Source organism: Arvicola amphibius, chromosome 18 (genome assembly GCF_903992535.2).
Source record: "Arvicola amphibius chromosome 18, mArvAmp1.2, whole genome shotgun sequence".
NCBI classification, from domain to species: Eukaryota; Metazoa; Chordata; class Mammalia; order Rodentia; family Cricetidae; genus Arvicola; species Arvicola amphibius.
In genome coordinates, this window is record NC_052064.1 from 16,146,278 (window position 1) to 16,165,120 (window position 18,843).

An 18,843-nucleotide genomic window follows, 5' to 3' on the forward strand; every position below is an offset into this window, starting at 1 on the left:
TTTATTTAATACCTATTGCCATGAAAACAGATACTAAAGGTTTTGAATGAAATAATGAATAGAATGAATATCACACTCACTAATTCATTTACATTGAAGTAATTGTGAACTAATTTTAAATCGTCAGTACTGAATATTTAAAAATAACATGATGAAAATTATTATCATAAATATTATCATTATTCTTTCCGAATTTATTCTAAACATTAATAAGGCATACTAGGATATAAACCTCAATTCTGCTTTTATCACTGAATCTTTCTCCGTAACTTTTTTCAGTGTCTCTTCTTCAAATTATTTAACTGATGCATCTCAGTATAATTGATTGATAAGAGCTGCTAACTTCTCTTATCTCTCATATTCTCTAAAAACAATGAAATAGGATCTGCCAAGCCCTCATGCTTATGTATAAAACTCAGTTGGTAACTAAATACTGTGCCGTTACTAAGGTCCTGATGAGACCACATAGCTTGTTAGTTCCCTAGCCTTGCTATATTTTATCTGAGCAATTAAACCTTTATCACAATTGGCATCTTCACAGTGTCTTTCTGTTTCCTTTCCAGGACCCCCTGTTTCACTTGGAGTCCCACAGATCTGAGAGAGGAAGGGGCAGATGTCCTTTTGACCCCAGCTCCTCCTTTGTCTCTACGCTAGTCGGTAATTATCTTTGCCACAAACATCAGGTGGTAGCCATGGTGATTGGAAATGTATTTTTCAAGTCAGAGCGTTCTTTGGCATTTCTTTATAAACTTTGCCTTGACAAATCTATCAGCTTCGACCTGGAGAAATGATGCTGAATTTCAAGTGACACCATTTTTGGTAATTTGACTCTAAAATAACTACAGGTGACATTAGTACTTATGCCTCTTCATGAAAAGCAAATGTCTATAAATACTTGAAGCAGTGACGTGTTTGTGTGTGCGTGTGCTTGTGCGTGTGTGTGTGTGTGTGTCTATGCATGCAGAAGTCAGAGGACAAAACACAGGCCTCAAGTCTCTCTTTCCACCATGTGGATGTTAGGTCTGACTCAGGTCACCAGGCTTGGAGGCATGCACCATTAACTGCTCAGCCAACTCATCCCCCCTCATCTAAATTCTTATTAAGCTAGAATATAGACTAGAGAGGCCCTGAATGCATGCCTTGGAACAATGCAATAAATCACATTGTCTGATAAATATTGCAGATTAATTCAGGTTAATTAAATGAGTTACTCAAAAGCCTCCCTTGGCACAATAAAGAAGCATGCTTTTCTGTATTAGCTCGAAATGGAAATGATCGTTGAAGTACTGTGGAAATAGGAGCACATGAGACTTTCTACATATAAAATAAATGGAAGCAGTTCTCGACACCTAACAAGTGTGCTAAGAGTGTTTCTGTGTTCTCAGTATTGAGTATCTGAGGGCCCCTATACATTCTGTGATCAGTCCTCTTTGAAGAAAATGAGAAACTGTAACTTTTAGAGACTTCATAATCTAAGTAAACCGAAAGAGCTTAAAATTCTTTGCTGACGTTTAATTAAAGTATTTACTGAAGTTCTGGAAAGATGGCTTGATGTTTCAGGGTACTGGCTGCTCACCCAGTGTCCCATAACATTCTGCAAAGCCAGGCCCAAGGGATCTGATGCCCTCTTCTGGCCTTCATAGGCACTGCAGCCACATATTCACAGACACCATGCAGACAAAACACCCATACTCATATAATTAAAACTAAAATCTAAAAAAAAGTAAATTCTGCTGTGTGTGAGTCAGACTGCACACTGGAGAATCCATTTTCTTCAAGTTTTTCCAGATTTTGACAGGTCTTGTGTTCTGCTTAGTACACTTCCCTGTTCTGGGTTATGGAGACTTTGACTTAGCATTATAATTTAAGGTGTTATAAAATGAGAATGTCACAGAGTAAGTTGACTTGACTAAACATGTAAATACGACTATTTTAAAATATTCTAGTTCCTCTATAAATTTGTACATAAAATGTGAGGTGTGTGTGTGTATGTGTGTTTATGTAGAGTATGAAGAGACCTTAAATATGAAAACAGAACTATTAAGACAGTTCAGACAGTAGTAATCACAACATTAGGAATGTCATTCTTGGTGCATACGATATCCATAATTGCTAGACATTCCACAGACATTGGCAGGATCTGAATTAAAATGCATACATTGGATAAACTGAATGTCTGGACAGAGTACAGACTGGGAAATTTTGGCAAACACAAAACAAATTTTGAGATATTTCCCTTATTAGAAAGATATCGGAGTTTGGATATTGCATAGTATGCATTCCTGTGCAGTGAAATACTTAACATTTTGGAAGAGAAGGCCAATCATTTAAACATTTTATTTAAATGGTGAGAAGAGGCGTTTCCATAGCGATCCCTGTCATTCAAGATTCAGTCTCCCTGGAATTTGATTATTCATGGAATCGGGAATTTAAAGTTGAAGTCTTTAAGGCAGAGATTTACTGGACGGGCATTGGCAAGACAATGTCCCTGGACTACTAGATCAAATCACCGTGTGCTGAGATGTGGTATGCTTGCCTTCTGGGGGCTGCTGTATTTGTTTAGAAGAGAAATCAAATTAAAGAATTGCTTTCCAAGCGAAACAGAAAAGTTATGGAACGATCCCTCCAAAGAGAAGAAATGAAACTATAAATCTTCATGTTTCTCCTTTCCCCATCATCCCAAAGTACTTTGGAGAGATCGTGTCCTCGCTGTGGAAAGCTGTAGGCACTGGCCTGAGAACCTGATGATCTATGTGAGCCACAGATCTTTCCACAATAGAAAGCTCAAATAATTTACTCAGTTGAAAAAGCTCTAGAAAAGCGAGCCGGAAAATGGAGCTGCCGTACTTGGAATTTGGCAGGTTTGGTGTTTGATAGTCATACACATTCTGTTCTCATGGGCGAAAACAAAGCCCAAGCACAGAGATGACTGGCCAACTTTTAATCAGCATTCCTGTGTCTGTTCACATGTATGTCACACAATGTGTAATGATTGTTCTCATGAAGACCAACTTCGTGAGAAAACACTCACACTGATAACAACATCCACAAGACTATGGGGTCTTATAAAGAAGAAAAAAAGGTGTTTTTTTTATTAGTTCTCTGAGAAATTTTACACAATGTTTTGATTATTCTCCCCTTCCCCAACTCCTCCCTAATCACCCAACTCTCTCTCTCTCTCTCTCTCTCTCTCTCTCTCTCTCTCTCTCTCTCTCTCTCTCTCTCTCTCTCTCTCTCTCTCTCTCATCACCATCAAGTCCAGTTTGTACTGCCAATATGTTTTTGGATATGTGATCTTCTACTGGCATGTGACCTTCTACTGGCAAGTGACCAATTGTCAGTATCTCCTCCTCTAGGGTGTGATGTCCTGTCTTCCTTTTCCCTCCATGCTGGGATTTTGTCTGCCTGGAGCCTGCACATGCCTTGTGCCCACTCTCATAACTACTGATATACTCACATGTCCCATACGTACATGGGAGCTTCTCCAACTGGAGCTGTCTGTGACATCTTCAGAAATCCTTCAGCATCATTCACCGTCCCTATACTCTGTCCTCTGCTCTGTGTTTCCACTCGCCAACTCAAATATTCTTCCAACACAGTGGCTGCTTTATTGTATTTCTTAACCTTTCTTGAGCCAGAATCTCATTGTGTGGCTCTGACTAGCCTGGGCCTGGCATATAGAACACTCTGGGCTCAAATTCACATAGACCCACCTGCCTCTGCCTTCCAAGGTCTGGGATTACTGTGAACCAATACCGCTGTTTATTTCTTAATTTTGGATACAATATTAATTTCAGTTAAATAATTCACATCATTAAAGATTCTCTGGAACGAAACAATAATACTATTTAGTAAGTGAAAGAATTCAATATTCATGCTTTTATTAAATTTATAACCGAATTTAGAAATGAAGTGGTAACAGCTTCTATGTTAAAAAGAATTCAAGAGCAAAGCAATGGCCACAGGAAGTCACATTCCCCATGATCAGAAGCCAGCCAAGCTGAGGTCAGACATTAGTTCACCTCACTCCTCAAATCTTACTGAAGTCCGATTTGTTTGCCATACAGAAAAGCTCATGCCTCGAGGACAGGGTCTTTTAGTGTGTCTGTGTTTTGCCCATTTCTTCCCCTGGGGTAAGCACAAATATTCTCTCAAGAGCTGTTTTAATAACTGCTAAGTGCTTCCTAGCTTTCAAAGCTGTGGATGCCCTGAGATTTGCACTAAACCCAGTGGCCATGTTACTTCACTGCAGCTGTCTAATAAGCTGAAGGAACGTAGCACCTCGCTTGCTTAGTAAGAAAAAATAGTGAGCATGTTCTTTAGTGGTCAATGAATCGAAATTGATTAGCTCTTTTCTTTGTATCATATATTTTCTCTCTCTTCAGCTGTTAGGTATGACGCAACATACCATAGGCTACCTTGAGCTTTCTCTTTCATTCTATAGATACTTAAGATTTTACAGGTTATTTTCCCAGTAATTTTGTTAGAATTTTTGGTGCATTGTAATTCTGTCACACCTGAGTACTACACTTGAAAGGAGCAAGTGTTTAGAGAGACCACGTTGGTGTGTCATGTTTCTTTTGAAAATTTCCTTTGAATCTCCTCTCTGTGTGTGTCTCTCTGTGTGTCTCTCTGTGTCTCTCTGTGTGTCTCTCTGTCTCTCTCTGTCTCTGTCTCTGTCTCTCTCTCTCTCTCTCTCTCTCTCTCTCTCTCTCTCTGAGCATGTGTGCATGTTCCTGCACCCCTTTGTGCAGAGGAGGACTGGTTGTTCTGCTTTAGCACTCCCCCACCCCGCCCCGACTCCTTTCACAGAGAGTCTCTCATTTACCTGGAGGTAGACCGGTGGCCAGGTAAGCATCGTTATCACTCTTTCTCCAGTCCCTGCGGCTCTAGTTCTCCAGGCATGTGTGTGGACTTGCCAGCTTCTCACATGGGTACCAAGGATCCAAGCTACTGTCCTCATGCCTGCCTACTGCCTAGCAGCTTCTCTAAGCCATAAGGCCATCTTCCCAGCCCACAATCTGATACCTTTTACTAGAACACTCTCAGTGACTGAAATTAAAGAATTAATATTTGATTTCACAAAATATCCAGGTTTAAGAAATTTTACTTTGGGGCTGGCAAGATGGTTTAGCAGGGTAAGTGCTTGCAGCACAAGCCAGGTGACCTTAGTGTGATTTGTGGATCCCACAATAGGAGAAATGTCCTCCTGTCTCCACAGCTCCACATGTGGCATACACTCTCATTTCCTCATTCCTATTCACACACACACACACACACACACACACACACACACCATACACAATATTAAGTTTCAAGATACGTTTTAAACAATTTTTTGGAGATCTATGATTCCATATGAGTTTTAATAAACTACAAAGTCTATGAACATTGGAATTTTTCGTGAACTTTTGTAAAAAAATATTATTTGGGAATATATACCCAATTCCAAGTTCTATGAATTAAACATAAATGTTTATGGAATAAAAAATAATTGAAGAGCATATCAGGAAAATATAAACAATTGTTTCAAGTTGTTAGTGGCAAAGCATTTAAGAATAAGCAATCATTTCTGCTGTATTAAGTATATTTACATCAAGAGCAGTTAGGAATGGTTAGTCATGTCTCGAATTCACCCCAGATGCCTAGAAATAGACCTCAAGTTACTCGCTTACCACTTTGCCTTCCCTAAAGAATATCTTATTCAAGCCCCCCGCTCCCCCACGCTGGCAAAATGCCCACTGTCTACATGCTGACTTCAGGGTCTGGCCATGACTACAGGCCTCCAAGGAGCTATTTGAATACTTTGCTTGTATTCTAATTATTTCCTCAAATGAAAGAAAAAGGAAAAGAAACACTCAGTGTCTCCCTAAAAAGGACTGCTGCTTTGCAAACTTGGGTTTCCATCATGTCCCTTAGGAATTTACTGACCATGGCTGTATTGATTGATGTCACTGGTTAGCCACTAACAAAATACGGCTACAGGCCTATGTGTCAGCAAATGAACACACTTTCCTTTTATGTTTTTGCCCCAGAAACCACCATCTTAATATTGATGATTAAGGCCAGTCAACGGGTAAGAAAAGAAAGTACTCACAAGACAGGCTGCCTTATGACATTTCTTAATGGGTTCTTTAGAACGGACGATCACTTATTCACAAAGCAAATGTGCTTAATATTAGTATGAATCTAGAACCTGTATTTATAACATAAATAGAAGAAGCATTTGAGTAAAATAGAATAAGAAGGTTGCAAATAACTAGTATGAATTGTTCATACTAGACAGTTAAAATATGTATTCCTACAGAGTGATTACAAATTCAGAAGATAGATAGTAATTGACTAAATTCTTGATGAGTTTCCTAAAATACGAAAGGTATATTATGTTTGATTAAAACTACGAACTGAATACTGTTTTAAAAAAGTGAAGTTGTGTAGAAAAGTATTTACTTCATATTTTACTTTGAAGTAACTTACATTGGATTTTTTATATGACAGAATAATCATCTTTTCTTCTTTCTTGAAAGCAATTTATGATATACATAATCTTGTGATAGCAGTAAGGCTTTGTGGCTGCAACTACTGTGTACAAATGGTAGAAACAAATTGAGTCTATGGATTCATGGTTGAAAATTATAGTTATCATTAATATCACAGAATTAATAATAACATTGTAGTAATATTCATATTTAGTGTGCTTAATTATTGTTAATATTAAGTTAAAAATAAAAATTCAAGATTTTTTTATTCATATAAATGCTGATAGACTCCTATCAATTCATAGTTTTTCCTGAGGTCATTCAAAAATAATTAATCAATAGATTTGGGGAGGGGCACAGAGGCGTTTGAAGCTGGAACTAAAGAGATGAGAATGCCATAAACGTGGCACTTTTGGATGTAAATGAAAAAAAATAAATCTAATTTGTCCTGAGTGCTTTCTATTCTGTTTGATAGCATTTTTTAACACTAGAAGGGAGGCTTAGGTACATTTGACAATAACTTCATGATGTTTTTTGTTATTCAGTAAATGTTTACTGAACTTCTTCAATATCCCGTGTTTAAATGGAGTATAATGTCAAGTCTGTAAGAGTGAAAAGAAATTCAGCAAGATGATTGATATGTTATAAGTTAGGATGGTGTCCACAGTGGAAGCAGCGGTCCTGGAAGACTCTGTGGAGAAGATGGGCAGGAGTCATACAAAGGGAAGTGAAGTCAGGGAGAGACCCCTTTGTTCCAAAAGTAACTTTATGACAATAGCACTTTTCTCAGGGCCAAGTGGACGACCTGGAGCAGAATTATCTCTGTAATCTTACCTATGTGTAGAGATTATTACTGAGTATAATAAGTTATGTTCCCTTCGAAATGCCTTGACAACATGTGTCTTTTGCTCATTTATAACCAATTAGCTGCCTAAAATTAATACAATATCATTTACCATTCAAATCCAGTTCTATAATAATTAAAAAGAGTATTTGGCATAAACATCACCTTGTTCTTATTCAAGACATCAAATTAGACTGGAAACAAGTAAAAACTGCATCTAAATTAATAATTTGTGTGCCTAGAAATACAAAGCCATGGATGTGTCTGTTCTTATTGTTGCAACCCTAGATTTTACTCTATATATGAATCTATTTCCTTTTTTAAATCATGGAAATAAGGCTGATCTGGATGGTATTTATTCATTGTTTCGTTCTAGAAATTGGCAAAATAATGACTCGAAATTTTAATGACACCAAATAGTTATCATTTTAAAGAAGTGTTTTTTAAGGAACTATTTTTTCTTAATATACTTGTTTCACTCGTGGAATTCTTTGACTCATTTAATTACTACTGTTCGGTATTAATTGTACCTAAGCTTAATTCTAATTTTTTTTATGTTTATTGTTGGTCTATTATCTTCCCTTTATTTTTCTTTGGGAAATGGTTTCCCAAGCACAGTACCTATCTGTTATAGCCTGGTATTTTTTTTCACACTGATAATAATACATGAAGGCAGGAACTTCTGAGGAATAGCATATATGCCCAACCAACATTTGGTTCACTTTTCGATAGCTTACAACTTTTAACACCTGGCTGCTTTAACAACCTCCTGTGAAGTTGAAATAATAAAGTCTACATTTATTTATTTGAATTTTTATGAAGTATTTTCTTTCATCTAACTACAAAAAGAGAAACTGGGTAAAACTGAAAATAAATCATCTTGGAGCAGACAACCTGCCAAGACAAGGCAATATTTGCTGTCATAGGGCTGCCATCTACTGGCTAACATGGTCGTTGTTTGGCCTTGATCAAGACAAGGAGAACTTTGAAACAAAATTCAAAATTGGGATAAGTGAGGTAAGATATATGGACAGGAGTAAAATTGTATTTCCATAATAATAGTTGATGATTCTCAAGTCCCATTAAATGGTGCAGACTGAATCCCAGAAAATGGTTTACATGTCTAACCACCGAGTCGATTTTTTGGTCTCAAAAATTCCCTTCTCTCCATACAAAGATAGGTATGCTAGTCCGATAAAACTTTACTAAATTATAATTTAATGTATATGCTATACCTTTCTTTTGATGTTATTTTCTTATTATCGTAACTCTCATTTGGTGTATGTTAATAAATGATATGAACACAACACATCTCTACCTTGCTAAAGCTTGCTCTCTTGAGGAAGTTCAAAGAGAAAGTCAAGTGAGAGGAATGAATTGGGAACTTTCCACCCTGCTTTGTAGATTGTGAACATTCTTCTCGTTGGCTTATCCTTTCTTGCTTTATGAAAAAGTAGACTCTCAAAGCCCCGTGTTCTTCCCTGCGTCATGGTGGGATGTTGACTGGTGTCCTATAGGAATGCTCTCACAGTTACAGCTGCAGAGAGTTCAGGGATGTGCAATATCTCTGTCATGTCCAGAAGATGTTTTACTGCAGTTCTTGGGGGTTCTCTGGCTTTTGTAATCTTTCTACCCCCTTTTCTGCAATCTTTTCTGATCCTTTATAGATGTCACAAACGGGGACTGATACATCAGAGTCACCAAGTTGATCAGTTATGAACTTTTGCAACAGCCTCTGCCCGTGGCAGAAATGTGTGTGTGTGTGTGTGTGTGTGTGTGTGTGTGTGTGTACTGAGAGCTGCTCTGATCTATGGAGATTAGGATAAATATTTAGAAGACAGTTGGATACTATGTCAGTTTAGCAAACTGGTAGTAACATTTTCTTCTTTAAGGTCTGTGACCCCTCTGAGCATGGGCTCTTGCCTAGCTTTACAGATATAGGCATAAGTTGCCTGAAAATGAGCTGGTCTCAAGCCCAACCCGACAGTTCTTTGTTATCCCCAAGATATTATCACTACTCTTGCCCTGTGTGGGGCTGATCGTTACTGTAGTTTATAGGATTTGACCTCTGGCTTCCACATACTGGCAAACACATCTGTAGCTTTGCCCATGTGAACATACACTTGCATATGTACATGTACGTGTACATAGCACATTCATACAGGAAGTAAAAATCAATAATGTACTTTTCAAACATCATCATTTCTGATTTATTTTCAAACCCAGTTAGAGTTCTGGGCACACCATCTAAGCTAGGTTCCTACTTCCAGAGATCTGCTGCGACTCTTTGCTTCTTTGCCGTGAAACGTTCATCTGGGAGGGAGCAGAACAGTGGGCCAGGCGTTCCCAGAACAGGCCTCCTGGGCCCACTGATACACACCCATTGCACTCTCTGATTACAGGAAGGAAGAACATTCCAAGTCCCCACGCTTCATAGGTGATAGCATTCCCAAGGTTCAGCCTATGCCCTCTCTCTGTTTACACCGAACTTTATTCTCTCCTCCTTAACTACTAATGCCTATTTCTTCCTCTAAAATGACATCGTGATCTCTCAAGATCCTACATGAATCTGAATAATCCCAGCTCCTGGGTTTAAGTCTGTGGCCTCTCCTGGTGCTGCAGGGCAGCCGTTCTGCTGTCTCCAGATAAATCTTGAATCGTTTTATCAGTCTCCTTTGATTCAGCTATAAACTCAACACGTAAGACAACTGATTGGAGTAGACACGACTTTGGCAGACTTTGTACTCTTCATGGTAAAATCATGTTAAAGGCAACAGATTTGATGTAAGAAGCACTTGAGGCATTAACTGACCCACTGCAATGGCTGGTACGGCGGTAATGATGAAAACAGTTGGTATCAAGAAATTTTCTAAAGTAAGACGAACCCCGGCTACGTCACCAGATAGGTCTCAGCATTCACCAGTGACCACCCCCTTCCCATCCAGGTGCTTTTCTTTAAGCAGCTCTGAGCTCTGCTCCTCTTCCTGTTCAGAAAGAAAATGAGGCTCAGAGTTCACAGCTCACCGGCAAACAGGATTTGATGCCCTGCTGCGTGGTGGCGTCACTTCCGCCCTTAAGACCTCAAGTCGAATGTGGGTTACAGTGACTAACAGCGGCTTCTACTTCATCTTCACACTGAGACAGGCATTGACACTCCTTTCTCTGTGCCCCTGTGCAGGCAGCGAGCTGTTTACTGGACTCTACAGCGACTACTGGGGCAGAGACTCTGCGATCTTCCGCAGTCTGGGGAAGCTGGGCCACATTCGCACGGAGCATGACGACGAGCGGCTGCTGAAAGGTAGAGCCTGGAAAGCCAGAGTGGGAAGCAACCCTATAGTCCGTGGCTACGTCTGCCATCTTGATAGTGAACATATAAACACAAAATAGTCCTTGTAACTGTCGCATTCTTTGGTTCAAACTACATATGATATGTGTTTATCATTTTATTAGTAAAATGGTTTACCTTAATTATTCAGTAAGTTTATTTACAGCGATGCCAAGATACCAAGAGCTAAATGAAATAAGCAAGCCGAATATATGAAAAGTAAACACTCATAAGTGGAACCTTGCTGCTACAGCTATTGTAGGATCATGCTTAGATCTTTAGAGACAAAAATCGATAAGGGTCACTAGTGGTTCCCTAACCAGAATTCTGTATACTATATAAATGCAGTACACACACACACACACACACACACACACACATGCATACACACACGCACATATATGAGTAAGTTTTATATTTTGTCACATCCTAATATATCTAGGAAAGAAAATATCATGCTATAGTGAGCGTTTTCATCATTCCCAGCCTTTGATTAAGCGCCAACATACATATGTATTATCTTTAACATGCCTGCTACCGTATCAATCAAAAGTCACCTGCTCAGATTCTTCCCACTCTAAACTCAAAAGCTTAAATTTCTTAGTTCAAAAATAAGTGATTTTCCATGAGGTTTATTGATTGGTTATGTATGAACAAAAATAAATACCAATGTACTCTTAAACTTTGATGTGATGTACATTCACTTTGTATAGACTGAGAAGAACTTCATAGAGATTGTTTTCATGGTCTCTCCAGTTTGCACATTCACTAAATGTATTTGGTTAGCAACATGCACCTTTAAAATTGTTTTCTGTATCCTTGACTCTTATGTTTTCTGTTTACATCACATTTTAATTGACTATTGATTTTGACATACAATGAGGATAGTTAATCTAATTTTCAATAATTCTCTAAAACTTTCAAGATGGTTTGTATTTTCACACAAACTGACAATCCAGGGATAAATTATTTGTCAAGGTGACTTAGGTATTACACCATTACATATATAATTTTTTACTTTTTCCCTTACGTTTTGTCCGTAGAACCAAAATTTGTAGCTTCGTTTATGATCCCTGACAATGAAGACCGAGATGACAACAAGATGTACTTCTTTTTTACTGAGAAGGCGCTGGAAGCAGAGAACAGCGCCCACACAATCTATACCCGAGTGGGGCGGCTGTGCGTGGTGAGGATGGCGTCTCTGTGTTCCTACTCTTGCCGGATTCACACTGTGTACCAGGCCTTTTGTATATAGTTTTACACTTGTTTTTATTGCCTCTTTTCAGGGTTTTGTACAATATTCTTTGGCCATATCAGTCTCCCCTCCCTCAACTCCTCTTGATGCCCCACCCCTTCCCTACCCATCCAACATAGTGTTCTCTAGCAGGCTTCTGCTTTTCAGATTTTGAAGTGTTCTGTAGGCTTTCTTAGCGTGGTATTTACTAAACCAAGCTTCCGGTGCTGTGTCCATCACTTAATTGATAATGAAAGTTTCACTGTAAAAGAAGGTTACCTTTGATGACTATTCTCATTTTCAAAGCCATGTTAGGAAATAGTCTATAATTAGCATTTCCTTCCAAATGGAAGTTAGTTCTGTTTAAAAGATAGTATATGTATTTGCTCATTTTTATGTGTGCATATCTCTGTGTGTGTGTGTTACTGCTCATGCATGTTCATGAATTTTAGACATATAATTTCCTCTGCCACCATGTGGGTCCTGGGGATTGAACTCAGGTCCTCTGGCTTTTTTGCAGATGCCTTAACCTTCTGAGCCATCATATTGTCTCAACTCTATAATATTTTAAAATTGAATTTAATAATTTTTATTAGGTTCCCAATCTATTTGGGGCTCTATATACCTGGTTATGAGAAGTTCAGTTGATCAATTCTATAATAAAAGAATAAAACAAAACTAAAAGCAAAACCATGATAATGAATTTTTTCACATTTGAGAAGATATTTAACAATAATAACACGCATAGTATGTAGACACACACACGTGCAGCTAAGAATGACCTGAAACTCTTAAGTGTAGGGATCACAGATATCAGCCACCTGGCCTTGTTTCATAAGCTTCTTTCACAAGCAAACTAAAGGTATGATCCATCCACATTCTTGAGACAGGCGTACCATGTATGAACAAATAATAAACAAGGTTGCTACATCACAATTCCAGTGTTAATATGTGTGATATTAATAAGTGTAATAGCTGGAAAATATATTGAGAGTACTTGAATTAAAGCATTGAGGGGCTGGTGAGGCAGTCACAGGTTCTTACACCTGTGACTCTTGCGGAGGGGTCCAGTTCCATGCCCAGCACCCATATCAAGCCGTTCACGACCACCTGGGACTCACACCCTGGGGACCAGATGACCTCTCCTGGCATCTGCAGCACCAGCCCACGCAGGCTGGTCATCCCTATACTCAGTGTCTCCTCTCCACATGTGAAAGTAAAAATTCAATAATCTTTTTTTAAGAATACTACAATGATAAGGCAATACAAGGAAGAAATAAGAGGGAATGGTTTGTAATGTTATCTGAGGATTTTGCTAAATGTTTACACACACACACACGCAAACGACAAAACCATCTGCCCATTTCATCATACCAAACCTTGCTTTGTAAATTGCTCTATAAGTATTCATTTGCCCATTTTGTTTTTTCCCAGAATGATGTAGGAGGGCAGAGAATACTGGTGAATAAGTGGAGCACATTCCTCAAGGCAAGGCTCGTTTGCTCTGTCCCAGGCGTCAATGGAATCGACACATATTTTGACGAGCTAGGTAATTATTCCCGGAGGGTAGACAGCTCATTCTCCTGCAGGCATGATTCTCTCTGACTGTCACTCTCTCAGGCATGGGTGGAAAAAAAATGTGTCCTGAAAGGTTTGACTTCTATGGCCCAAAGGCGAGTTTCTGTCTCTTCACTTGGACCCCATCTCCTTCAAGGGCAGAGGAGTTGGGGGACAAAGAAACTAATCTCCGTAGAGGAGCACTGTGGGGTCCTGCTCTGTCACTCAGGATGAGTCACCACCTAGAGCAGAGCAATGATCCTTCTTCTGTCCTGGTCACAGCTATGGAATGGGAAATCCGGTCTTAAGATACATAGTTCTGAACTATGCTGTGTACATATGTTTTCTTCACATGTCGAGAAAGTTAAAATATTAAAGCATGGGATGGTCTTTCATTCTTTCAGAGGATGTGTTTCTCCTGCCTACCAGAGACCCCAAGAACCCAGTGATATTTGGACTGTTTAACACTACCAGGTGAGAACACACTAGAAAAGGACAACTGTGTCCCTGCAGTCCCTTCCATGGTGCACAGCTCTCAGACACCGACCCCATCCTCATTCCCATCCTCTGTCCGACTGCCGCTGGTCTTCATTCGACAAAGCCACAACCCCGCTCTAGTCCTAACTCTTTTGTTCAATGTGTCCCAAAATCCTCCTGCATCTGCTTGTCCTCCCAATCTCTTTAATTGCTTACGGACAACCTTTTGACATTTTTTATGGTCAGGTTATAAGATATCACTTCCACATTATCGAGTCTAGGTTAAATTGTAAAAATATTTTTCAGATGAAAATTTCTAATCCAGGCTTTCAAAGTATTCTAGTATTATATACATACATATATACATACACATATTATATATATACAAAAGTGCTCTAGTATTATATAATATATTATACATATATACACACATACACACACATATATATTAGATATATAGTATATACAGTATTAGTTTTGGGGTACTTTTTGTCTGACTTCACCAATGCCTATAATACTTTGGCATATCTCTGTATTTATATGAACCGATCTTAGCATTGCCCGTCCCACCCCCTTAACCCCCACCCCCTCTTTGTTCAGTATTACTGCTGGACATGGCTTTCCCTTCCAATATCAGTTTAGACTGGCTCTTTAATACTTACCACACATGCCCAACAAATGTTCCCGAGCCCTTAGTCAGGAATAAGTCCCTACACTTTTGTTCTTGTGTCTTCCTCCTGTGTAGACACATACCGAGCACACATGTGTCATCTGCTCTCCATCTGTGACATGTGGTGCTCTAGGTGAAGCTTAGATATGTGCTATTTCCCCCCGTTCCATTTTTTTTTGCATTTTGAGTATCTATGGAAGAATACTATAAAGTAATATTTTACATGCATTGATGTGTGAAATAAGAAATGTTCCTAGAATTGGTTTCAGTTGAAAGTTTGCATACGTAATTTCCTGAGTCTCTTTCCAAAGGAAAATGGCAGCACCAACACTAACGGAGGAAACTACCACAGTGTTTCAACAGAGATGGATAGATGCTGCTTACCTCTCCTCATCAATGTGTTAAAGCCAAAGTGCATTAGACCCGGTAGCTGGTGCTTCTCACAGTTTTCTTTAGATTTTAAGCAGGTGATTTTTGAAGATCACTTTGAATTAAAACACTTAGACGCTCTTTGAACAAGTATCTTGTTTTAATCAGACCTTTTCTTCCACAGAATGATATGAGAACAATTCTTTCTATTAACTCTACTTTTTGTGAGTTTTAAAAGTTAATATGTATTGGTATTGACCACAATGCACAGACGGCCCCCTTCACTTCATTTTTCTTAACGACAGCAAATGATTGTTGCATCATGTGATAATTCTTTAAGTGATAAATTTGATCAATGAGGTAATCTGTTTATTTTCTATTCTTTAAAACGATCAGTTGAAAAGCTAATCTCCTGAATGGTGGCATATTGGATCATTCAGAGAAATCAAAGGCATGATTTCCTTCCATGATTTCCACTTTGTTCAGTTTATATATAAATCTGAGAGGGGAAAGAGCTCCCAGCTGTACCTGCCATGGAGGTTGATATTTGAGGGATGGTGATCAAAGGTTTATTGCCACCTCCGCTGAGACTGTCTAGTTTTCCCCAGTATCACAGGCATTTCCAATTGCTTCAAGGTGTAGTATAAAAATGTGTGAATTGATGTCCTGAGAGAATAACATGGCTGCTGCTCTACAGCTGGCCCGGAGTGCAGGAAATACACTACACAGAGTTTACGTTTTTCCTAACGCTTCTTCACAAACATCATTTATTTTAATTCACAAAATATGGAGACTGCGAAATGGCACACTTCATTCAAATGACGACGCTGCGTTCAAGAACTGTAACAATATCTTTTCACTAACTGTGATTACACATGTCCCCAATACCATATTCAACAATGATATTTACCCTTCTAAAGGAATCTTACCATTTCAAAAATCATTTTGATTGCTGCTGTATATGATGATCAAGTATCTGAGTTTTATATAGTCTTTCCATCACTGAAGAATTCAGTGACTTGAAAGAAGAGTTTAACAAATGTTCTAATATTTAAAGGACACCATGCTAAAAAGTAGGGTAAAGGCTACCAGGAAACCAAATAAAATGCAAATAGAATTTGTAGCAAAATCAACAACATAATGATTAATGGAGCATTAGCTACACTCAGGATGTAATGACATAGAAACAGTCCCTTAAAATGAGCAATTCGAATGGCTAATAGCCTTTCAAAAGATGTAAAAAGGGGACCTGAAAAATAGTCCATCAGGTAAAGGAAGTGGCCGCCAAGCCTGACAATCTAAGTTTGAACTTTAGAACCACATGGTGGAAGGAGAAAATTGACTCTCAAGGAGTTCTCTGACACTGTGTGCACTGTAACTCCCACCGTTATCAAAGAAATAATAAATGATAATGACATGAAAATAATTCAAATAAATGCAAAAGCACACATAAGACTTAGCAATTCCAAAGAGAAGTCGCACAGTTCTGCCCTCCTAATGTCGTTTTCAAGTTTAGAAAATAGGAAATGAAGGAATGGAAAGTCTTTTGATTTTGTTACTTTAATATTGCAATAATTAAGATTTCTAGAATATTCTATGCTTTAAAAAATTACTTTTTGCTGGGCAGTGGTGGTGCACGCCTTTAATCCCAGCACTTGAGAGGCAGAGGCAGATGAATCTCTGTGAGTTCGACGCCAGCCTGGTCTACAAAGTGAGTTCTAGGATTGCCAGGGCTCTTGGCAGAGAAATTCTGTCTCAAAAAAAATAGAAAGAAAGAAAGAAAGGAAGGAAGGAAGGAAGGAAGGAAGGAAGGAAGAAAGGAAGAAAGGAAGAAAGAAAGAAAGAAAGAAAGAAAGAAAGAAAGAAAGAAAGAAAGAAAAAGAAAGAAAGAAAAGGAAAAGAAAAAGGAATTGCTCAAGTTTTAATTCCAATGTACATATATTGGGGTATTTGACAAAGTGAACTCTTAGTTACATCTAGATTTATAATTTTTATTTTTCAGCAATATATTCAGAGGCCATGCTATCTGTGTCTATCACATGTCAAGTATACGGGAAGCCTTTAACGGCCCATATGCTCATAAAGAAGGCCCCGAATACCACTGGTCACTGTATGAAGGAAAAGTTCCTTACCCGAGGCCTGGTTCTGTAAGTAGAATATTCAACATTCTGATCGTATGTTTGAAGTCTTTGTTTCACATATTCCATCTTGCTTTGCAACTAAAGTATTTAAGAATTTCATGTCTATAAGGATGCTTCAACGGTGAATAATAAACAGCGTCATGTTTTCTACTAGTTATCAAATGCAGAGGATGTTCCTGTGCTTGGACACATCTTAGCGGCAGCATTATAAAGTATGTCCCCACTGACACTCCAGCCAAGTAGTTCCAAGGGAACTTGCAATTTTTGGGGTGCAGGTAACCATAGTCACATTTAATAAAATAGGAATGGTAAAGTTTTCTTCCAGCCTTGTGAGGAGAATTAGTACCATGTGGCACTTTTAAATAATAAAATCCTGTCCAGTTTTACCATTTCAGCATGTGTGCTCACTTCCTTGCTCCTTAGGACAGACCTTCTCTCAACTTGTTCCCTTAGCAGAGTAAAGAGAATTCTATTTTCTGCCTCTGGAATGGTCTACCAAAACCCTAACTAGCTCTATCAACTGCTATGCTTTTGATTGGGACATGTCTAAAGCTGACAATAATGAAGGTTATGACGTAGATTTAGGCCATGGTTACCATATGCAATTGGGTTGGCAAAGGTTGTACCATTGTGTGTTGTATGTGAGTCACAGTGTGTGAGCGTTGAGCTTGCCATGGAGGCCATATCTACGTTCTCCAATCATCTGGCGAGACTGCGAGCCTTCACTGATTCCGTGATTACCACTGAGTCACAGAGAAGGCTTTTCTGTAGAGCCAAAGCTGCAAATGAAAGCAAACCTCACCTCCATTAGCAAGGGCAAAGCTGTATCACGATAATCACTCTCAATGGCTTAAGCTCGTTACGTCTAGTAAGACATAAAATATATTTTATTTCACATTATTGCTTGAAATTGCAATTTAAATGGGAAAATCCACTCCTGTGGCTTAGCTAAATATGCTTCTTGAAACCACTTGGCCTTAGAGGAGGCCTCGGAGGAAGTGACTGGTTGTTGAACTTCTTCCAAGGTAGTTCAAAATGTTTCCAATAAAGTATTGTGCAAGTGCACCCAAGTGCACACTTCATGCCAAACGTAGGCATATGGACTGATTTTAAAAAACAAACAATTATAAATGCCCCCTTTATAGAACCTGGCTACTTAACTGCTGCATTTATACTTCAAATTAGAAAAAAAAAAAAAAACCCAGATATTCTTCCACCTGGTATTGATTCTGGAGGAACACACGTAAGAGTGAACAGCAGTTGTCAGAAGACAAAGATTGGCCTGAGTGTTCCAGGCTCTGAGTCTCACGGTGCTCTGGAGTTGTGCGTGTTAGTATCAGTGTGTTAAGAATCACAGTGTGTAAGAGCAAGTAACTAACTTTGAATTTTGCTAGTTTTAGAGACATATGAAATAATACAAATTCATACAGATTATATCAGGACAATACAAAGAGGTTTTCTTGTCTCTTTAATTAGCAATGATAAGAGTTTGAATAACTCTCTATACCGTAACGCTAGAAATATGCAGCCAGGAAGCAGAAACATCACCATTTAACGTGGTGGTTTCAATTATGAGAAATCTATTTTGCACAATTATGGTCAATTTGTTTATATTTACCTTTTTAAGGCAAGGTCTCACTCTCTAGCTCAGTCTGCCTTTCAACATGGGCTCCTCCACCCCTCACCTCCCAGTGCTGGGCTCACCTTGCTAGACTGTGATCCTGAGTTTTAGAGATTTATTACCAAA

General features: G+C 38.6%; 1 protein-coding gene across 1 annotated transcript in view; it reads left to right on the forward strand.

Annotated features, from left to right (window-relative positions):
- Positions 1-18,843, forward strand: part of Sema3e (semaphorin 3E) — a 229,983-nt gene that overhangs the window by 182,918 nt on the left and 28,222 nt on the right. The window contains exons 5-10 of the mRNA XM_038315439.1: positions 564-657; positions 10,502-10,621; positions 11,692-11,834; positions 13,317-13,431; positions 13,844-13,913; positions 16,958-17,102. Of these exons, the coding sequence (XP_038171367.1) occupies positions 564-657; positions 10,502-10,621; positions 11,692-11,834; positions 13,317-13,431; positions 13,844-13,913; positions 16,958-17,102 (687 nt within the window). The remainder of the gene's footprint in view (positions 1-563; positions 658-10,501; positions 10,622-11,691; positions 11,835-13,316; positions 13,432-13,843; positions 13,914-16,957; positions 17,103-18,843) is intronic.